The sequence below is a fragment of the Thermobia domestica genome, chromosome 9, assembly GCF_964235325.1.
Source record: "Thermobia domestica chromosome 9, izTheDome1.hap1.1, whole genome shotgun sequence".
In the NCBI taxonomy this organism is placed as follows: Eukaryota; Metazoa; Arthropoda; class Insecta; order Zygentoma; family Lepismatidae; genus Thermobia; species Thermobia domestica.
In genome coordinates, this window is record NC_137462.1 from 107,658,117 (window position 1) to 107,678,141 (window position 20,025).

General features: G+C 34.4%; 1 protein-coding gene across 3 annotated transcripts in view; it reads right to left on the reverse strand.

The window, feature by feature from the left end:
* smg (sterile alpha motif domain containing protein 4 smaug) overlaps window positions 1–20,025 on the reverse strand; it is a 197,199-nt gene that overhangs the window by 45,310 nt on the left and 131,864 nt on the right. For all 3 annotated transcript variants that reach the window (XM_081771675.1, XM_081771677.1, XM_081771676.1), the window contains exon 3: window positions 3,112–3,337. In XM_081771675.1, the coding sequence (XP_081627801.1) occupies window positions 3,112–3,337 (226 nt within the window). The remainder of the gene's footprint in view (window positions 1–3,111; window positions 3,338–20,025) is intronic.

Genomic DNA, 20,025 nt, shown 5'->3' on the forward strand with positions numbered 1-20,025 from the left:
GGAGTCTAGCTGAGTCAAATGCTGCGACTACCCGCTTCTTTATCAAATGGATTTTGTGTGTGAAATTCCAGTTTCACAGCAAGGTTCCTTATATATGTACAGTGGCCACCTTGACTTCTTTATCTTAAAGGCAAATGAAAAAGTCTACTGATGCAATTTTAGATAAATATGTATTACAAAATATACCGAATGGTTTTCGAATCTCACTGCTATTTAACACATTTATTTGATTTGAAAATAGTTTACATCCAACAATATTTTAAGCCCATGACTTTTCTTAACACTGAAGAGGCCTTTGTCTAGGCTTCTTATTGGTGCCTGTTTAAACCAGGTTGATGTAGTTTGTATCTGGATAAGCCTGTGACAAATGCATGTAGTATGAAGTTGTTGTATGAAATATGCGAATCAAAACAGAACAATATTCTAATAAGGTTTTCTTCAAATTGGGTAATTGTTTCTACCGAAACATTACAGAATAGTGAGGACACTGCATGATGATGCAACATTATCAAGAAACAACAGTAAAACAGTTTCAAATAAGGGTGTGAAAATGTTGAGAATGATCCAAGGTTACTACTCCCTCGAACGTCACGGAATGATAAGAAAAAATATAGAGAAATTTTTGCCATTGGTGAGATGATAGGCATGTAACCACGCAATAACTGTCAATTATGCTTCAGATAAACAAAGAAAGGCTAATCTTAATCAGGAACTTTAAATGTGGACAGTGTATTTGTTTTGCAAAATGCCTCTCAATTTTGACGGAACAGCAAAAAGCCAATAGGAAAGATTACTGTCAGAATTTTGTGGCTACTACAGTACGGGACAACAACTTTCTATGGTGCATCGAGGTGCATGATGAAACCTGACGTTTAAAATTTCGTACGACTTCACAGTGCATGCATTTGTCGCACGCTTATCCAGATACTAACTGTACAAAACCCACTTAAACATGCACTAATTGGAAGTCTAGACAAAAGGTTTTTCCAGTGTTGTCATACTTCGGGTAACACAATTACGACAGTTGGCTGTTTTTGTAAAAGTTCGGTTACTTTACGAGCGCACCTTGTATATGTCCACTTTCAACATCATGATAATTACCAAGTGCTCCTACAGTATAGCGTCCTCTCCAGTAATCGGTATTCAAAATTAACATCTTAAAATTGTTTCACTCACACTAATGGACAGTGTAACCCAAAAGCAAAGAGCATAGAGCAATTTATACATATGGTTGGTACCTTCAACATGGTTGTGGTTGTCTAAGATCCAGAAGAAACTAATTTTAAAAGCATAATTTAAAACATATAGCACAATTCTTGGAAAATTCCGTGTAACTGCAAGTTTAACATACTGCATTCATATTTTTTAAAACCAATATTTACAGTGCAAAGCTCATTTTTATTTCTGTAAACTTTTCGGTGTAATTCTTTGAAGTAGAGAAAAGAAGAAAGGAATAGAAGAAGAAAACTTTCTGCCAATAATGAATAAACAATAGTTTTCTTCTAAGTGTAACTGTCCAGTTACGAATGATGATTCGAAATGTGCAAAACGTGCACGAGAACTCCACATTATATTGTTGTGTACCTCTTGAACTTGAACACTTTCTGTACTTTTTGGTGGTATCTTTTACTTCCCCTTTCGTATATATGCACCTCTAAGGCGGCACACATGTGATTAAAAAAAAAAAAACTCTAGTAAAGCACATCTCTTTACAATGCATTAAGTAGAAAGTTCATGAAATATGAAAGAAACTGGTTGCATAAGATATTAATAAATAGATCAAGATACTTAGAATATTTAATGTATAGTAAATATTATACATTATACATGAATAATTAAAACAATGATTGAAATAAACAATAAAGCATAATTTGTGAAAAAATAAAGCATAATTAAGCAAAAAATAAAGATAATGTGGGTTGCTCTACTAATGAATCTTTCAGTTCTCTTTCACTCCCCCTATGCTTATATGCACTCTGGTTTTAAACTTTTTCAAAATCGATTAAGCTATGCTAAAAGTAAGATCAACTCCTGAAGAATTTTCTGACATTATATAGTTAAAAAAAACTTATACAGTACCCTACAAAGAGCTTTCGTGTGTGTGATCTCTGGTTGCCTATATTGCCTCTAATCAGTTATTCCTGGATTTTATCATCTCCTAATACAAAAAGTTTTCTAGTTGCAGCATGATCTTGGATCAAGATCAAAAACTGTGTTCCCAACAATTATCAAACCCAGGAGCACACGCTCTAATCTTTTGATTACAAGGGAAAACTTACGAATTTGAGCTACTGACACAGACTCCAGATGGGATTAATGTAATGCATGTGCTCATCAGGTTAGCAATTTTTAGATTGGTTTGATGCAGCTCTACAGTCTTCCGTACTCCGAGCGAGATTTTTATTCCTTAAGGCTTGTATTACTTGGTACGCATATTTTCATCGCTGCGTTCATCTAGGCATTTTTCCTTATGCCATTCCTCACAATAGCTAACACCACGATTTCTCCAAGATTCATATAATGTTCACTCATACTCTCTTTTCTTTTTGCAATATTCTTTAATATTCTACCTGCCATTCACAAATATTCTTTCGTTTGATACTTTATCCACCTTTCTAATTTTTTTACGTTCTTTATAGCGCCATATTCCAAAAGCTTCCGTTAGCCGTTTTTCCTTCTATTTTAGAGTCCATGTATAAAACGCTACACTCCATATATGCTTTCTTCAGCCTTTTCTAAGTTTTACGTCAATATTTCGCTATAGGCTTTTGTTCAGCTTCATTTATATTTTGTCAATCAGTGGCGGCTCTTGAGAAAAGCCATCGTAAAAAGTAAAGGGAAGAAAAATGTACACTAATTGCTATACAACTTCCAGAGATAAAATATATACTGTCTTGCTTTGTAGTGATAAAATGTGTACTAACTCCATCAGCTTGTTGCGACAAAATGCTAATTTTTACCGAAATAAATTTCTTCAAAAGTCATTCACTACAACTGATTTGGGAAGATAAGGATATATAATATTAACACGATGATATCCAGGTTATTAATGTTTTGGATACTGTTTATGACTAAATAATTTATATATCAGTGAAAATTATATGTAGTTACCTCCTGTCCTCATTTGTGATTGCTGGATGGATGAGACTATACGAAAGCAGCTGCCTCGACTCTTCAATGTGCGCTCCAGTCTCCACCGAATGACTAAGAATCATAGGAATAACAGCCAGGTATCTGGACTTGGTCTCTGCATTCCCTGGCCGAAGGAGCGGTAAATGACTAAGAAGCTGACTAATAGCTACTTCTTTGCTTTCGTTTAGGAGACTGCTAACGAAGACTGCAAAACAAGAAAAAGAAAAAAAACTTTATTATGCGAATTCAAACTTAATAAAAATCTTAAAATTTCTACATTATTATTAGTGTTTAACGAAAAAAAAAAATGTCCGAACGTGTGACACACCAATTAATAATCTTACTGAGCTAAACAAATTGATATGAGGAAGGATGAAAGCTCATGCGTAGTTTTCGAGAAAATGGAGAAAAAATATTAATATTATTTATTATTATTATTTGTAAACCCAAAAATTGATGCTAAGCAAGAACTATGCCTTTTATTGAGGTGAAACGCTTACTGAAATGTACTTCAATAAGCCCTTCATTATAACATTAACAAGACGACAGTACAAAGTATGGTTAAAGAGATACAACCCAAAATTATGATTTACTCAAACTTTAATTTTGATTTAATTATATTATTGTGCTAAAATGAGACATAAGAATCTATACACGGCATTGAGATGAACAAAATGATACATTTTATAATCAATTATGATGCGTAGTTTTCGAGAATTTTTATCTGGCGCTAAAAAGTATATTGTTCGTTATCAATCATAATTGATTATATTTATTTACGTACTGTATATATAAAACACATGCTATTAAAGTGGCGGATCGTTTCTATTCTTTGTCTTCTAATGTTGACACATAGCCTAGCAATGAAGCACATAGTATTTGTAAGATAACAAATCATTATTTCGCATATCAAAGTACTGTATTAACATCGTTAGAAATAAAGAAATTTCGCAATTTCCTTCACATTTACACAAAGAGTTACATGTAAGAATATAATCAAACCGATTTCTAATGAGCAAACTTTTGGATCCTACAGCCTACACAACCAAAGGCAAGAATGAGTACAAGTCTGTTGTCATCTACAGTAGTTTTTTTAATACCGAATAAAGCAATAGAACTGGTAAATTTGATCTCAGGAAAACACTGGAAACCTACACTATCACTAGAATAGAATGGTTGTTGAGATGGAATAAAGGTAATGGGGAAAATTACAAGTATAGAGGAAATTCAAGTTACTATACATTCGCGCTTGCGGGGTCAATGCCATATTTATTTTTCGTCTGCGGCTGTCGCAGTGACAGATCCGTTTGGGACATCAAGTTTCATTGCTCGTTGGGCGTAGGAAAACATAGATGCTTTCCTCTATGGGTCGTAGCCACATAGGGGACAACGTTAAATTGACAATACACCACTTCGGTTAATTTGGATTTTCAAACAATCGAAGAGTTATATAGGTTCCATTTGGCTTTAAAGAAAAAGAAAAGAAATAGGCAGGGCCAGGACTTTAGGCCAACTGTAGAATGTGAACGTGGGTTTAGTGCTATGAATCAAACATTGAATGATCTGAGGAATCGTATGCCGATTGTAACACTTAGCAAGCTCCTTTTTGTATCTATAAATGGTCCACCTTTGCGTTTCTTAAATGCTGAAAAATATGCAACAATGTGGATAAAACTGAAGCGCCACAGTGCTACAGACAATCCTACCGGGAAGGCAAGAAATGTCGAATGTTCACATGCATCTCGCCTTTTCAACTAAGACGTAAGTAATGTTTTTCTTTAAAAAAAAGAACTTTAGTTTGTTGTATGTTCTACTTTTTGTATTACTCTATCTTTACTACATTTTCTGTTATTGTTTTGTTACTTTTGATAATTGAATGTTTTGTTTAGCTAGATTTTGAATTTGAACTAAGGATGGGCAAAACGTTTTTTATTAAAAAACGGAAACCGGTTTCAAGAAAAACCGAAACCCGAAAACCGACATTTCGGTTTTCTCCAAAACCGATTTGGTTTTTCACCAAAACCGGTTCGGTTCTTCACTGAAACTGCTTTCAGTGAAAACTTTTGGAAAACACAAAACTATTTCTGTGGAAACAGATTCGGTTTCCGGAGAACAGCGAAACACTATTCTGGTCAGAAATAGAACAAATTTTGGAGAAAACCGATAACCGGTTTTGGAGAAAACCGAAACTTTTTTGGAGAAAACCTAAGGTTTTTTGAAAATTTTCAAAAACCGGTTTCGTTTTTTTATAACCAAAAAATCGGCTTTTGTGCCCACCATTAATCTGAACATAAAATATTACGTACTCTGATTAGACGAAGCTCCAGGAAATATTTTTGGCCATCTCACAACTTTGAAGCCCCACTCACTGTCTAATGTATATGCAAATGCACTACATATTGTGATCCACATATCCCCCAATGGTAAATTAACAAATCAAACCCTGATCAGGGAGGGTATCCTTAAAGGGGCTCACGCTCTCTAATCTCAATGAGCCTCACGCTATCTCAGGGTCACTACCTTCAACAAGGCTCATGCTCACTAATCTTAACGAGGCTTACGCAATCTCAGGTTCACTATCCTCAATGGGATGTATGATCACTGATCTTAATGAGGTTCACGCTACCTCAGCGTCATTACCATCCATGGGGTTCACGCTATATCAGGATCGATATCCTTAAAGGGGGGCTCACGCTCACTAGTCTCAATGAGCCTCATGCTATCTCAGGGTCACTATCCTCAACAAGGCTCACGCTCACTAATCTCAATGAGGCTCGCGTTGTCTCAGAATTGCTATCATCAATGGGGCTCATGCTCACTATTTTCAGTAAGACTCGCTATCCTCAATAGGGTTCAAGATCATTAATCTAAATAACTTTCACGCTTTTTCAGGCTGACCATCTTCACTAGAGCTCGTGCTCGCTCAGTTCAGACTCGCTATCACCTATGAGACTCGAGTTCCTTAAGGGATTGGGTTCGCTATCTTTAATGGAGCTCACCACTTCTGTTTGCTAACTTTACTGGGACTCTCGCTGGATCTTGGACCGGAACTTTGGCTCACTATCCAATTACAGGACTCTTACTCTCACGAATTTGTACTAATTTACTGAGTAAGAACGATTGAGCCCGACAGCTAGACTCGTGGGTTTGAACATTCTGACGCACACTCGAGAACAATGTCCCATTCTGTGAGAATAGAACTACCAATTATAAAAAATAAATGGTTCGAGAAATGTATTTAGAATAGACATATTGAATTCTAGTCCAATAGCAATAGGGCTGGTGAAAGTCTATTCATGGTAGCGGACAATGCCATACATATGAAATTATTTTTCTTATATTTTGATTTCAGATAGTGAAATTATGGTAGTTTTCCAAACTATGTAAATTCAATATTAAAACCTGAAGTATTAGATTGATAATTTCAGCTGCAACAGAGAGATTATGCGAGAAATGGTACCTGTTCATCGTACGCTGAGTCCACATCAAAAAGTGTTTCTTCTTATCTCTTACAATTATTACTATGTAGAAATCAATATCGAAACTGGAAGTTCTACTAGGACTTACTACTTCCAACTTCAATGAAAAATGAAGATGAGAAAATCTATTCTTGGGATTCAAAATCCATACTGAAAACAATTTGTCGCCTCATATTATTGTTCTTTTTATATGGAAATCAATGTTAGAACCGGAAATAATAGTTGATTGACACCACTTTTAGTGCAACTGAGGAATTAAGTTAGAAATGGGAACTATCTTTGCAATACTGAATTCATTCAAAAAAATAACTGCTATTACCATTTTCACTATGGCAATCAGTGTTGGAACCGAAAACCGTAGATTTCACCCACTTCCGGTTTATACAGAGGGGAAAAGGTCAAAATGGAACCTTTTCTTGGACGATGAATCGCTTCCGAGAAACAACTTCTCGATCTCTTACCACTTTTGTTCTATGGAGATCAATCTTGAATCCGAAAGTACAGGGTGTCCAAAATACAATGCAACCCGGAGTTTGGGATAGTAGAACTTTTGACCCGGAAGCTATACACAAATACTGGTTATACCAAAATGAAGCCTTGTTCATGCATAGGTTTTTAAATTAGAAAGCAACAATTGAAGTACACTAGGAATCTCACAGCCAGATATAACCGAAGGTTTTTTTTTTTTTTTTTTTTCAAGACATGTAAATTGACTCATAACTCCCACCGATAACTAATCAGATGAGGCCTCTGTAAGGGGGAACTAGGGAAATCGTAGTTTTCATAAATTAACACTGAATTGGCAACCCTGCTGATGTTTCAGTGCATGAAAAGGTGTGCTAAGAATCTGTCTACATTATGCAATTCCTGAAAACAATGAAAAAAAAAACTTTGAAATTATCGTGATAAAATTTTTACTTGTATGCACCCCGCAACACTGCTATTCATCTCTATGGGGCTATTTAAAGAAAGAGGTATACAAGAACAATTCTCGAACTATTCAAGACCTGGAAATGAACATTCGCAGTGCCATTGAGAACATTAACACTTCCAATCTTCGTAAAGTTGCTACCAACCTAGTGAAATGTGTGAACCAGTGTTTGAATCAAAAGAGGGGGACTCCCAGCATCCGCTTCTGATAGTAGCAGTGTTGCCGGGTGCATGTAAGTAAACGTTTTATCATGATAATTTCAAAGTTTGTTTTTCGTTGTTTTCAGGAATTGCATAATGTAGACAGATCCTTAACACGCCTTTTGATGCACTGAAACATCAGCAGGGTTGCCAATTCAGTGTTAATTTATGAAAACTACGATTTTTCCTAGTTCTCCCTTACAGAGCCCTCATCCGATTAGTTATAGGTGAAAATGAAAAATTCTTTTTTCTGCTCCATACTTTCCAAGCTACTCCAACTAAACAAACTGAAAATTAACGACAGAACATACGTATGAGTCAATTTACATGTTTTGCAATATATATATATATATATATATATATATATATATATATATATATATATATATATATATATATATATATATATATATATATATATATATATATATACCCTCCATTCCAAAAGAAACCGAACTTTTGAAAACAAATAGTACCACTAGTGCCATCTGTTGTAATATTTTATCGGTAGATGGCGTAGTCCCTCATTGACAACTGGTATAAATGTCATGACATTTGGATGCACGGCAATAAAGTTATTGCGTTTCAACTGTCAGTGTGTTGTGTACATCGGTCGGAAAATGAGTTTCAAACAACGAGCTGCAATTGAGTTTTGTGTTAAACTGGGTAAAACTTTTAGTGAAACGCACCAAATGCTACAAAATGCATATGGTGATGAGTGTCTATCCCGTACTCAAGTTTACGAGTAGCTCAGGCGATTCAAATCGGGTAGAGAGACGCTGGATGATGACGAAAGATCAGGCCGTCCCAGAACCGGATTATCGGAAGAAAACATCGAAAAAGTGCGTGAATTCATCAAACATAACAAAAAATCGTCGGTGAAAGTTATTGAAATGGAATTAGGCATTCCTCAAACAACCGCATACCGCATTTTGACCGAATTTTGGGCCTTAGGAAGGTTAATTCGCGGTTTGTACCACACAAACTCACCGAAGACCAAAAAGTTGATCGAATTGCGCATTGCAAAGACATCGTTAAAAGTGCTCGGCAGGATCGAAACTTCTTGAAATCGATTGTAACTGGTGACGAGACGTGGTGTTTTGAATATGAGCTCGAAACAAAGCGGCAAAGTGCTGAATGGAGAGCGCCGGATGAAGGAACACCCAAAAAAGTCGCTTGGTGAAGTCAAAAGTTAAGGTGATGCTGATTTGTTTTTACGATTCATAAGGAATTATCCACAAAGAATTTGTTCAGCCCGGCCAGACAGTCACTGGAGAGTTTTACTTGGGCGTCATGAAGCGTTTGCTGGCAAGAATTCGTCGTATTCGGCCCGAATATCGCGAAATCGGCAGTTGGACTCTTTTGGACGATAATGCACCATCACATCGTTCGCGACTTGTAACTGAATTTTTGGTCAAAAATCACATTATTCGGTTGCATCATCCGCCCTATTCACCAGATCTCGCTCCGTGCGATTTCTATCTGTTCCCGAAACTGCATTTGGCGATGAAAGGAAAGTGGCACGCATCGATTGATGCCATTGAGAAGACGACGACCGCCGTCCTAAAGACCATTCCAATAAAGGACATGGAGAAGTCGTTTGACAACTTGTTGGAGCGTGCAAATGTGTGTATCGATGCAGAAGGGGAATACATTGATTAATAAAAATGATTTGTTCCAAAATATACATTGCTTTTTTGTTTTTTTTTAAACGTTCGGTTTCTTTTGGAATGGAGGGTACATTATATATATATATATATATATATATATATATATATATATATATATATATATATATATATATATATATATATATCTTACTTTCGGTTGCATCTGGTAACACTGTGTGGTTCCTAGTGTACTTGAATCGTTGCTTCCTTGTTTTAAAAATATATGCATGAACAAGGTTTCATTCTGGTATAACCATTATTCGTGTATCACTTCAGGTTCAAAAGTTCTACTATCCCGAACTCCGGGTTGCATTGTATATTTGACACACTGTAGTGAATTTTTATCACTTCCAGTTTTGGTAGAGTAGCGGGTGACGATCGTATTTTTTAAAATTTATTCCAAAACGACCGCTTGTCACCATTTTTGCTCTGGTGAAATTGGGAATGGTTAATTTTCACCACAGTGAAACCTCCCTTAACGGACACCTCTATAATAGGGACAATTTTTTTGTCCCGGCAAAAATATGTTCTCTTACGGAATAAAACCCTCTTTTATTACGGACACAGGGTGGCGAGCACCAACCGAGAGTAAGTGAAACTAAAGTAGTAAGTTACTACCAGTCGAGAGTACTGAACTAAAGTAGTAAATTACTACAGGAGTAAATTTTCCGTTTACTACTGTAGTAAATTTATTTACTCCAAAACTGGTGGAGAGCACCATCAAAGAGTACGCTACTACATTAGTAACTTAAGGAGTAAATAAGGCCAAAATTTACTCCTAAGCAGTAGTAGGAGTAAAGTTAGAGAGTAAGATGAGTTCTTTGGTTTCTACGTGTTAATTATCGAATTCTATGGATTAACTCGACTACGAAGAACATATGGAGATGGAGGAAGAAGTAGACATCCCAAGAATGAGAGTTTTAGTGGAGAGAAGAGACCTATTTGCAATGTATAGTGACATTGATTTCAAAGAGCGTTTTGGGTTGCTTAAGAAATCTTTTGAGCGGCTGCTTGATATGTTGGAGCCGTTACTGCAGCATATTACTGACAGGAACCGTGTTTTGTCTCCTAGGCTGCAACTTCTTTGTAGATTGCGAATCCTTCGCACTGGTACTTATCAAATCTTAGCAGGGGATCTCATTCACATACATCGTAATACTGCTGGAAGAGCATTTAACAGTGTGATAGACAGTTCAATTGCCTTAAAGCCCTGTGTGTGTGTCCACGCCACATAAATATATATATATATAGTGGCGGATCCAAGGTGGGAGCTATAAGGGCTATAGCCCCCCTCGACGCTCAGGTTTACTGGATAAAATGGGCTTCAATCCTGCTTTACACTGGATAAAACGGCAAACTATGGTTTAGCCCATCCCTTGATCATATCCTGGATCCGCCACTATATATATATATATATATATATATATATATATATATATATATATATATATATATATATATATATATATATATATATATATATAAAGGAAAAAAGTGAATTCTATCGAATTGGTTGATTCTCGAATGTCATAGGGGTCATGGATTGTGTACCTATACCCACACTTTGTCCTTTTGGAGCACAAGCAGAACTATGCAGAAATTGTAAGAGTTTCTTTTTTATCAATACACAAATCATTTCTGATGCGAATATGAAGATTTTGAACGTGGTAAGCCATTGGCTGAGTTCCACGCATGATGTACGCATTTGAGACAATAGTAGAATTCCTCCTGAATTGGAAAACGAACAATATAATGGGTTGCTTGTTGGAGATAGTGGATATGCTCTCTCCAAACATCTTATGACTCCTATGTTTCGACCTCAAACAGGAGCCGTAGGGCGCTACAATAAAGCCCATGTTTTACAAGATGTGTCATAGAACGTACATTCTGTGTTTGGAAGAACCGTTTCCAAATTCTCACTAAAACAATGAGATATAAACAAAACATGTGTGGGAATGTTATTGGGGATACTGCAGTTCTGCACAACTTTGGAACAGAAGTAAGTGTGTTTCACCCTGATGCTGTGCAGTGTTTCTTTCAGAAAAAATGTCCCGGAGGGAACACTTAGTATTCGAAGGGGATCATATTATTTTTACATGGTACTATTCTATTTATTATTATATTATAGAAGTACTGGAGAAAACTCTTCGAGCTTCCGAGGGGCAATCCCCCCCCCCCAAAAAAAAAAAAACATGTCTAGAAGAAACACTGGTGTTGTGGATGTGAATGGCATGAACCAATATGCATTTCAGCCAGAAGCAGATGCTGCAGGACAAGCTGTCAGAAAAATTATACCTAATTTGCTAGTAAAATAATAAATTAGTATAAATACTTTTCCTTCTTAAATGAATAAATATGGCACTGGATCGTCACTATTGCAGTGAAATGTCACCCATTTTATTTATGTATAATTTTAGTTATGTTTCTCCCTTTTTCTTTCTTTTCTTTCTTTATTTTGCAATTAGGGGATTAAGATTTTCATTTTATTTCTTTCTTCAGTACACAGAGTTATACAATAAAGATGTTTTGATTATTTCTAAGAAAAATAAGATGTCTACTTTTATAACTTCGCTGATACAAATAAATATTAGAATGTGGTAATTAGAAAAAATTAAATGTACTGATGCTTAAACACAAATATTATGTCATGTGAAAAACAAGAACATATTAACCATTGGAAAATATATCAAGCAAAAAGAATATTTTCATACATATAAAATATATTCACATTCATTTATAAAAACAAATTTCTTTAGCACATTGCCTGAAGAACCGGAACTTGAAGTCTGTTCCATTTCGTTCTTGAATTCGTTCTTATTCATAACTTCCATTTTAAGATTATGGTCTTCCACGATTTCTCTTTGTCTTTCAATTAACAACATTTTTGTATTATATTCTTCTCGTATTAAACGCTTTTTTAACGAATGAAGCTCGTCTCCTTTTTCCAACAACTTGCTGTTCTTCACTACAATCGCATGTTCTCTGCCTTTTTTCATGGGCACTTCTTCTGATAAGCTTCAGCTCCCAATAGGAAACGAAATGCACGTGCCAGCAGTGGGCAGAAATGGCTTACTTCTTTAGTAAAAAGGCGTTACTACTTTAGTTACAACTAAAGAAGTAAATAGAAATTGAGCTCTGCAACAGTTACTAAAATAGTATATTACTTCGGAAGTAATTTACTAAAGTAGTCCAGACTAGAGATGCAAGGGCTCGGAAAAAAACCGGCTTTTTTGGAAAAAAACTCGGTTTTTTCTGCTTTGCTTTTTTGCTTGGGAAATTTTGGGCTTTTTTCAAAATACTGCTTTAAATTGATAAAACAGACTTTGTATCGCTTCTCTATAACACAAAAAATCATTTAATTAGTGGTTGATGCTGATAATAATATAAAACATCGAAAATAAACTATGAATTTCGAAAAAATATTTCAAACAATTTTTCTTCAACATATTTACATTATGAATTCCACAGGATTAACCAATGTATATAATAAGAATTTTTTAACCTCCTATATACAAAAGATAGCAGAGTTGGCAAGAACCGTGGTTGTTTTTGAAAATGCCGAAAACCCGTTTTTTGGGGGATGTTTTAAACCAGGCTTTTTTGGTTTAAACCAGGCTTTTTTGACTTACATTTTTTGCTTTATATATTTATATTACATATTCACAGAAATAAGTTCGTTTCGCCTTGATGTTATTATGCAACAGCGGGGTTATGCCGGAAGAACTCCCATAAGCTTAAAGAAGTGCGGTCAGTAAATTTCTTAAGTTGAGAATCTCCCGCCCTAGCCATTGGGAAAATCCCGTCATTACTTGAAATGTAAGACAATAACGGGAAAATCCTGTTATTGCTTTGCATGTAAAATTTAAAGGTCAACGTACCATAATCAGTACGCTAAAACTGAGGTATTAAATTACAAATTTAGTACCGGTACGTAGATATCATTGAAAGTCCAATCCAAGCTAATGTTGGAAGCTACGTAGGCAATCGATAAATTTTGCCAATTTCTATCAATATATTTAAGCAATATTGGCTTCTTTATAAAACAACACGCATTTAGGCATGCAGAAATATACAATTTGGTTTCGTTTCGTATATTTAGGCTTAAAATCCTTACGAAATACCGAGGTTATCAAGGAGAAGACTTTCGCTTAAACTGACATCCGAACCGCTACTTGGGTTACGCATGAAAGAAGGGTTGTGGTTCGACCGAGAATTGAACATGGGACACCTTGATTAAAAGGTGAAAGGGAAATAAAACTATTGCAGGTGGTTTGATATCTGGAAACGTCACCATGAAGTTCACACGATTCGCATTTTTCATTCTTTTTATTTTTGTGGTTTAAACCAGTTATTAAAAAAAAAAAAGTTGGTGTTAACCAGCCAACCCTAAAAGTAAACACTTCTTTTTAAAGAATACACAAATAACTAGCAAAATAGTATGTAGTATTTTTACTTCAAAATATTCCATACCCTCTTTTTGAAACAAAATAAAATTAAAATAAAACATAAGAGAAATACTTAGATTTATATGATACACTTAAAGGCTGAACATCTAGATCTTTTGGTTCTGTATATTCTTGAAATTCCACAGTTAAGTTTTATAGAACCACCATCACAGTTTACCCAATCCTCAAGTTTTCTGAATTTTTAACAAGAGGGATTCAACATATCATTACGGAACTCCCCCCCCCCCCCAAAAAAAAAGACTACGGAATATATTTAAGTTAAGCTAAATACAACTGCGATTAGCTTTTGAGCTTCTATCGGGAAGTCCGGGATTCAACCCAGCATTCGACCATTCTGACAAAGCTTTTCTTCATTCCATCTGTGAATGTAGAAATAGTGCGTGTACTGAGAGTTGGGCGACTTCCTTTTTTATTGTTTTTAAATCGTTATTATTACTAATTACCAGCAGTGACGGTTTTGCGAAGGTTAGGGGGGCGGTCTTTCGGACTGAAGCCCGTTCCCCAAAGTTACGGAATGTCTGCAACAAACGAAATATCTATTATTTATGCCTTTACTCATAAACTTTAAGCTCCCGTCAAATAAAAATTACGAATGTTTAAAAAAACTAAACATTAGTAAGAAACCCTTCCCAAAATACTTTTCTAAATCCGCCACTGATTCTCAGTATAAAATGATTTTTAAAGTTGTATCCGGAAGATTATTGCTAAACATATAAACGAAGCGAAATATTAGTTATGCCTGTACTCAAACTTCAAGCACTTCCCAAATAAAATTAGGACTTTTTAGGAAACGAAATAATCAGAAAAACCCCTCCTAAAGTACTTTTCTAAATCCGCTACTGATTATTTGTATAAATTGGTATTCAAGGTTGTGTCCGGAAAATTAATGCTAAATCACTTCACAGCTACAGTATAACAGAAATATGGAAGTACGGTTTGACGGATATATTGAAAAACGTACGCTTTGACGGATAAATAGAAAAACGGACAAGTTTAAACTTTTGCGCTAGAAGCTAGAGTACTAAAAGCTCTTAGAAATGAAACACGGATGACAAACTAGAGAGGAAAAAAGATGTCGATAACTCAAAAGTTAAAATAAAGTTAAATAGCCTCTAAAATTACCCTCAAATACTACATTCTTCATGTTAGCTTTAATTCGTATAACATGTGCTCCATCCATCTTGATGGTGAATTTCAGAGCGAAATATGACATTCAGGTCATGGAATTCTTATCTAACTATAGAATATACTATAAGAAAGCTATTTAGATAGAAAAATCATGAAGTTGAAAAAAGCCAAAATTTCCAAAATTCTCGTTTTTTTTCCAAAAAGGCCGGCTTTTTATGTGAAAAAAACCATCGATTCAAAAAAGCCGGCTTTTTTGCATCTCTAGTCCAGACTAAAGAAGTAAGAGTTACTACAAGAGTAATTTACACTAGTTTGGTGCTCGCCACCCTTAGATACGGACACGGACAGTCCTCCCCCCCCCCAAACATTCCAATAACCTCTACATAACGGACAGGAATTATTCCCGGTTCTTCGATATCTGACAAACAAAAAACTTTTTCCTACAAGCATATCTATCATGAGTTTAGACCTGGTGAACCATCAAACAGAACAGCTTCAAGATGAATTTGAAATTCTTTTTTTCTTGCCACAATAAACTGCTTTCCGGTGGAAATCCTCGAAAACCTTCAATAAGCAATAGTACTCATGCAGGGTCAGACGTATGGCCACGAATTCTATGCGAAAGATCTTTCCTTCCCTAACAAATTTAGGCCTTGCATCTTTCCCGACAATTTCATAGATAACAGAACAAACATGTTTTACAATAATATTTTTAACGACCATTTTTTTTAAAGCAACACTTTTCTTTTACTTATGATGCTGGAAGAAGTCTGGATTGGAGTTTTTCCGGCTTCCTTTTTCATTTTCTCTAAGAGGATATTCTTTGTGCTGGAGGTTGGGTCAATAAACATATGCACTCTCAATAACTTGCCTTTTCAACCATTCTATCAATGAAGATACCATGCCAGTACACAAATGCACAGAAACACACACATGTTTCTTACGCAACCGTACTGAGGATTCTCAAAGGACACTTGCTAATGAGTTTTATTATCCTTGTACAGCAAAAAACATGCATTTTTCGCTAAACAAAAGAGTTTAGCCGGTTGCAGTATACGAATATATTAAAACATCCCCCAGCAATAATATTTAACAGAAATGAGTTTCTCCTTCATCTCTCCCAGTAATTCAAATACATACTAAATAGAGTATTTTCATGCTGAATTTTACGTATTTTCGCTCATACATAATGCATTTACTGTATATTACTGCATACAATTACCGTTGTGAGAAATTAAATTTCTGTAACCTCTCTGTAACGGGCAAAAATTCATGTCCCATTGGTGTCCGTTATTCAGAGGTTTCACTGTACTTCCATATTAACGAATGAGATGATGCGAGTAGGGAATGAATCGCAAGACGTGAAATATATTCCTGAGACGGTGAATCGATTTTTAAAAAAATCGCTTCTTGTTATCTCTTACCATTTTTGCTGTAATACCTGTGTACAGACAGACACACGGACAGACTTTCTACAATACTTCAGATAATTAAACATAGCATAGTTTGGTAGTCGAAATGAGAAATCAAGAGCACCAATCAACTGAAACAATAAAATAAAAAAAGAAAAATGAAAAAGAACATGCTTAGAAGAAAACGTGAAAACAAATCTGACATTACTGCTCTCAAAGTCAATATCGATCTACTGTTCTGATCACATTTCCAATACTCTCACTACTTTCAAACTGCTAAATAACTAAATTGCACATTGAGAAACTTTCTCCTTCCGGAATTCACTCTTTACTCTCAATAACAAAAGTATACTACTGCTTTATTAGTATAAGTTATTTTTACGAACTGATGTTTGCGAGAATTGTCCCACTGCCACAAATTCCTAGTTCTTATTGGAAACTATAAGTAATCCATAGTTTTCCTCGGTTATGGCGTGTCACCAAACCATGACAGTACAGCAAAAAGTAGTTACTGCTACCTACACTTGCTTCAGATACCAATCGGTTTACTTCCTTAACAGTCATTTTGACAGTGCGTGACAAGTAGATTATGATTTCAATTTCATAAGATCAATCAGCTGTTACAAGCAGTTATGTTTCATTTTTTTATTTTTATTTATTTTTTTTTTAAACTTTTCATTGCATCTTTATAAGTTTAGAAAAAAGTGGTTCAAGAAAAATTATGCCTTTGAAGGAATTATACTAATGGATTGAGTACATTATTTCTGTGACTTTATACATAAAATATCTAAGTCTAAAAAGAAAATTCTCGCAGGTTTTCCTGAAATTTCGAATCTGAATACAATTCTTTACAAGTTACTAAATTCTTATATTATCAATGGACTGAATTTCACTTTTGATACCAAATGTGTTTTAAAGATTATTAAACCTAATTAGATTTAAATGCATGGTTTTAATTTAATCTCTAGGAAAGTTGTGAAAAATTAAAAAGAAAAGTCCACATCCTTGACATTTGCCGGAATTGCCACCCCTCTTATATGTGGTCCTGTTATGTGTGGACTCAACGTTGGCTACACATTCAAACACATACAATTTGTACATAATGGCAACTTTGAAACGCGTTTAATAAGTTTTCTAAGCACACAAATGACTATCTCGAGTGCTTGAACTCAACTTGAATAAATTTAACAGTGACATTAACAGCTAATAGCACAGTAATCCAATAATGTGCTTGGGACCATTAGTATGTATTCTGTTCATAAATACGTATAACAGATTTCATTGTTATAATGTGGTAATTTGGTAACCCTTAACTTGTGAATCGAGCTTGTATAAATCTTCACGATTATGATAAGATAAATCAGCAAGAACAATACCGTGGCAAAACACAACAAACTCGAGTCCTGGCAAAACGACACCGTATTAAACACGTAATCCATTAGCTTATCGAGTAGGGTTACAACTGAAATTTTAGTTTAAATTAGCCTTCGGCTAGCTGAGGACTTTGCCCCTAGAACCCCGCACTTGCTCTGGCTACGGCCTTGCATTTTTCATCACTAACTTATTTCTAATCTTAACGACTGCAAGATATGAAGATTCTCTTAGAATAACAAAGGCGTATGCACCAAAAGCTAGTTTTGAGAAAAAGAGGCAATTAAAGTTTACTAAGCATGATATATCAAAATCGATAAAGACATTAAGGAGTGTTCATATCTTATTTTTATATCATGCTTAGTAAACTTTAATTGCCTCTTTTTCTAAAAAAAACTAGCTTTTGGAGCATACTACTTTGATATTTAAGGGCCTCATATGGCCATGTTATTTTAAAAATTACACTTTTCTTCTGTTCTAAGGAAAAAGTTTTAAAAAAATCTGAAACACTTCTAATTATTTCAAATGAAAAATCTATATACCTATACCAAATTTCATTTCTCTGACCCTAACGAATTTCAAGATATGGCCATGTACACTTATGTCCAAAATTATTGTCGCATATCTATAACTTTCTTGTAAGAATATCATTTGATAATGATTTTGCAGGGAACTTTTAATACTGATACTATGTGTAGAATCGGGAAATGTATATGTGGTAAATTTCATACGGAAAGAATTATAAATACAAAAATTATAATGAGTAAAATAAAATGTTGATAAATAGAAAAGAAAATTTTATTTTCGTTTTGCCGATTATACACATACTAACAGTATAAGAAATAACGGGCGAAATCGTTATCAAATTATATTCCTAGAACAACATATTTATAGACATGCGATAATAATTTTGGACATGAGTGTACATAAAAAAGTAACTCTCATCCTTATTCCCGCCTCTTTTCTTCCCTCCTAGGGCAAATATTAAAAAAAAAAAAAAAAAATCACGTGTAATTATTTTAAATGAGAAGTCAATATACTAAATGTCATGTCTCTAACATTCAGAGATACAGACACTTTAAGGTAGGGTTTCTCAATTTAGGATTGCGATAGGGTTTCATGGGGGTCGCGTAGATAAGCCGAAGAGAAATATAATTAGAATCTAATACCGGAAAATATTTTTGAAAATTTTGAATTGTTCTGATAGGCATACTTTTACACATACTGTTAAGAACAACAAAAAATAGGTCTACTAAATATTTTCAACAGGTGTAGAGTTGTTTAAAACTCAATTTAAATGAAAGATGTATGATATGAAACTAATGAGAACTGCATATTGAAATACAATAAAATTGAAAGCTAATGAGATACCTGAGCATGATGTGATTTCACAGGTGCGGCAATGTCCAAGTTCAGTCTTCGTGACGCACATTATCAAATCATTTAAAATACTCAATGACTAACAACTGTCCAAGTTTTTTTTTTTTTAATTAGAAATCGCTTTATTTTGTGTCATATGACCCAAAATTAAGGGAGTTATGAAGTTTTAAAATTTTCAAACGGCTTCCATTTTGAAACAGTATGACTGATCGGATTCGATATTTGTAATATGAAAAAACTGACCAAATTTGGTTTTAATCTATTCGCTTTTAGGGAAGCTACTGTATCTGTATCCACTATATATATATATATATATATATATATATATATATATATATATATATATATATATATATATATATATATATATATATATATATATATATATATATATATATATATATATATATATATATATATATATATATATATAAAGTGGATTCTATTTTTATAGAAATAGACGGATAATGTGAGATCTCCGTGACAGGTATATTAAAAATCTTTCTATCTATTAAAATGCTACAATAATAATTAAGAGCGACTGAGCTCCAACCTATAACTATAGCTTTCAAGCCTTTGATCTCCGGTTATTTGTGATTTCAAGTTTATAACAAAGACAAATATTTTTAAAGAGATGTACTTTAAATAAATTACTTAAAGAGGTATTTTTAATAAAGTTTATCCTTTTAAATTATTGTTCAAAGCCTTTCCATTTTAATAAAACTTCTCCTAAATGCATATGAATTGTGCTGCCATCTTTGGAGTTTTTTAAAACTATACGGTTGTGGACATTTATATGTTTGTGGCCAGTCCTTTCGACAGCGAGATCTCGGAAACTATAGGCTCTAGAAAGATT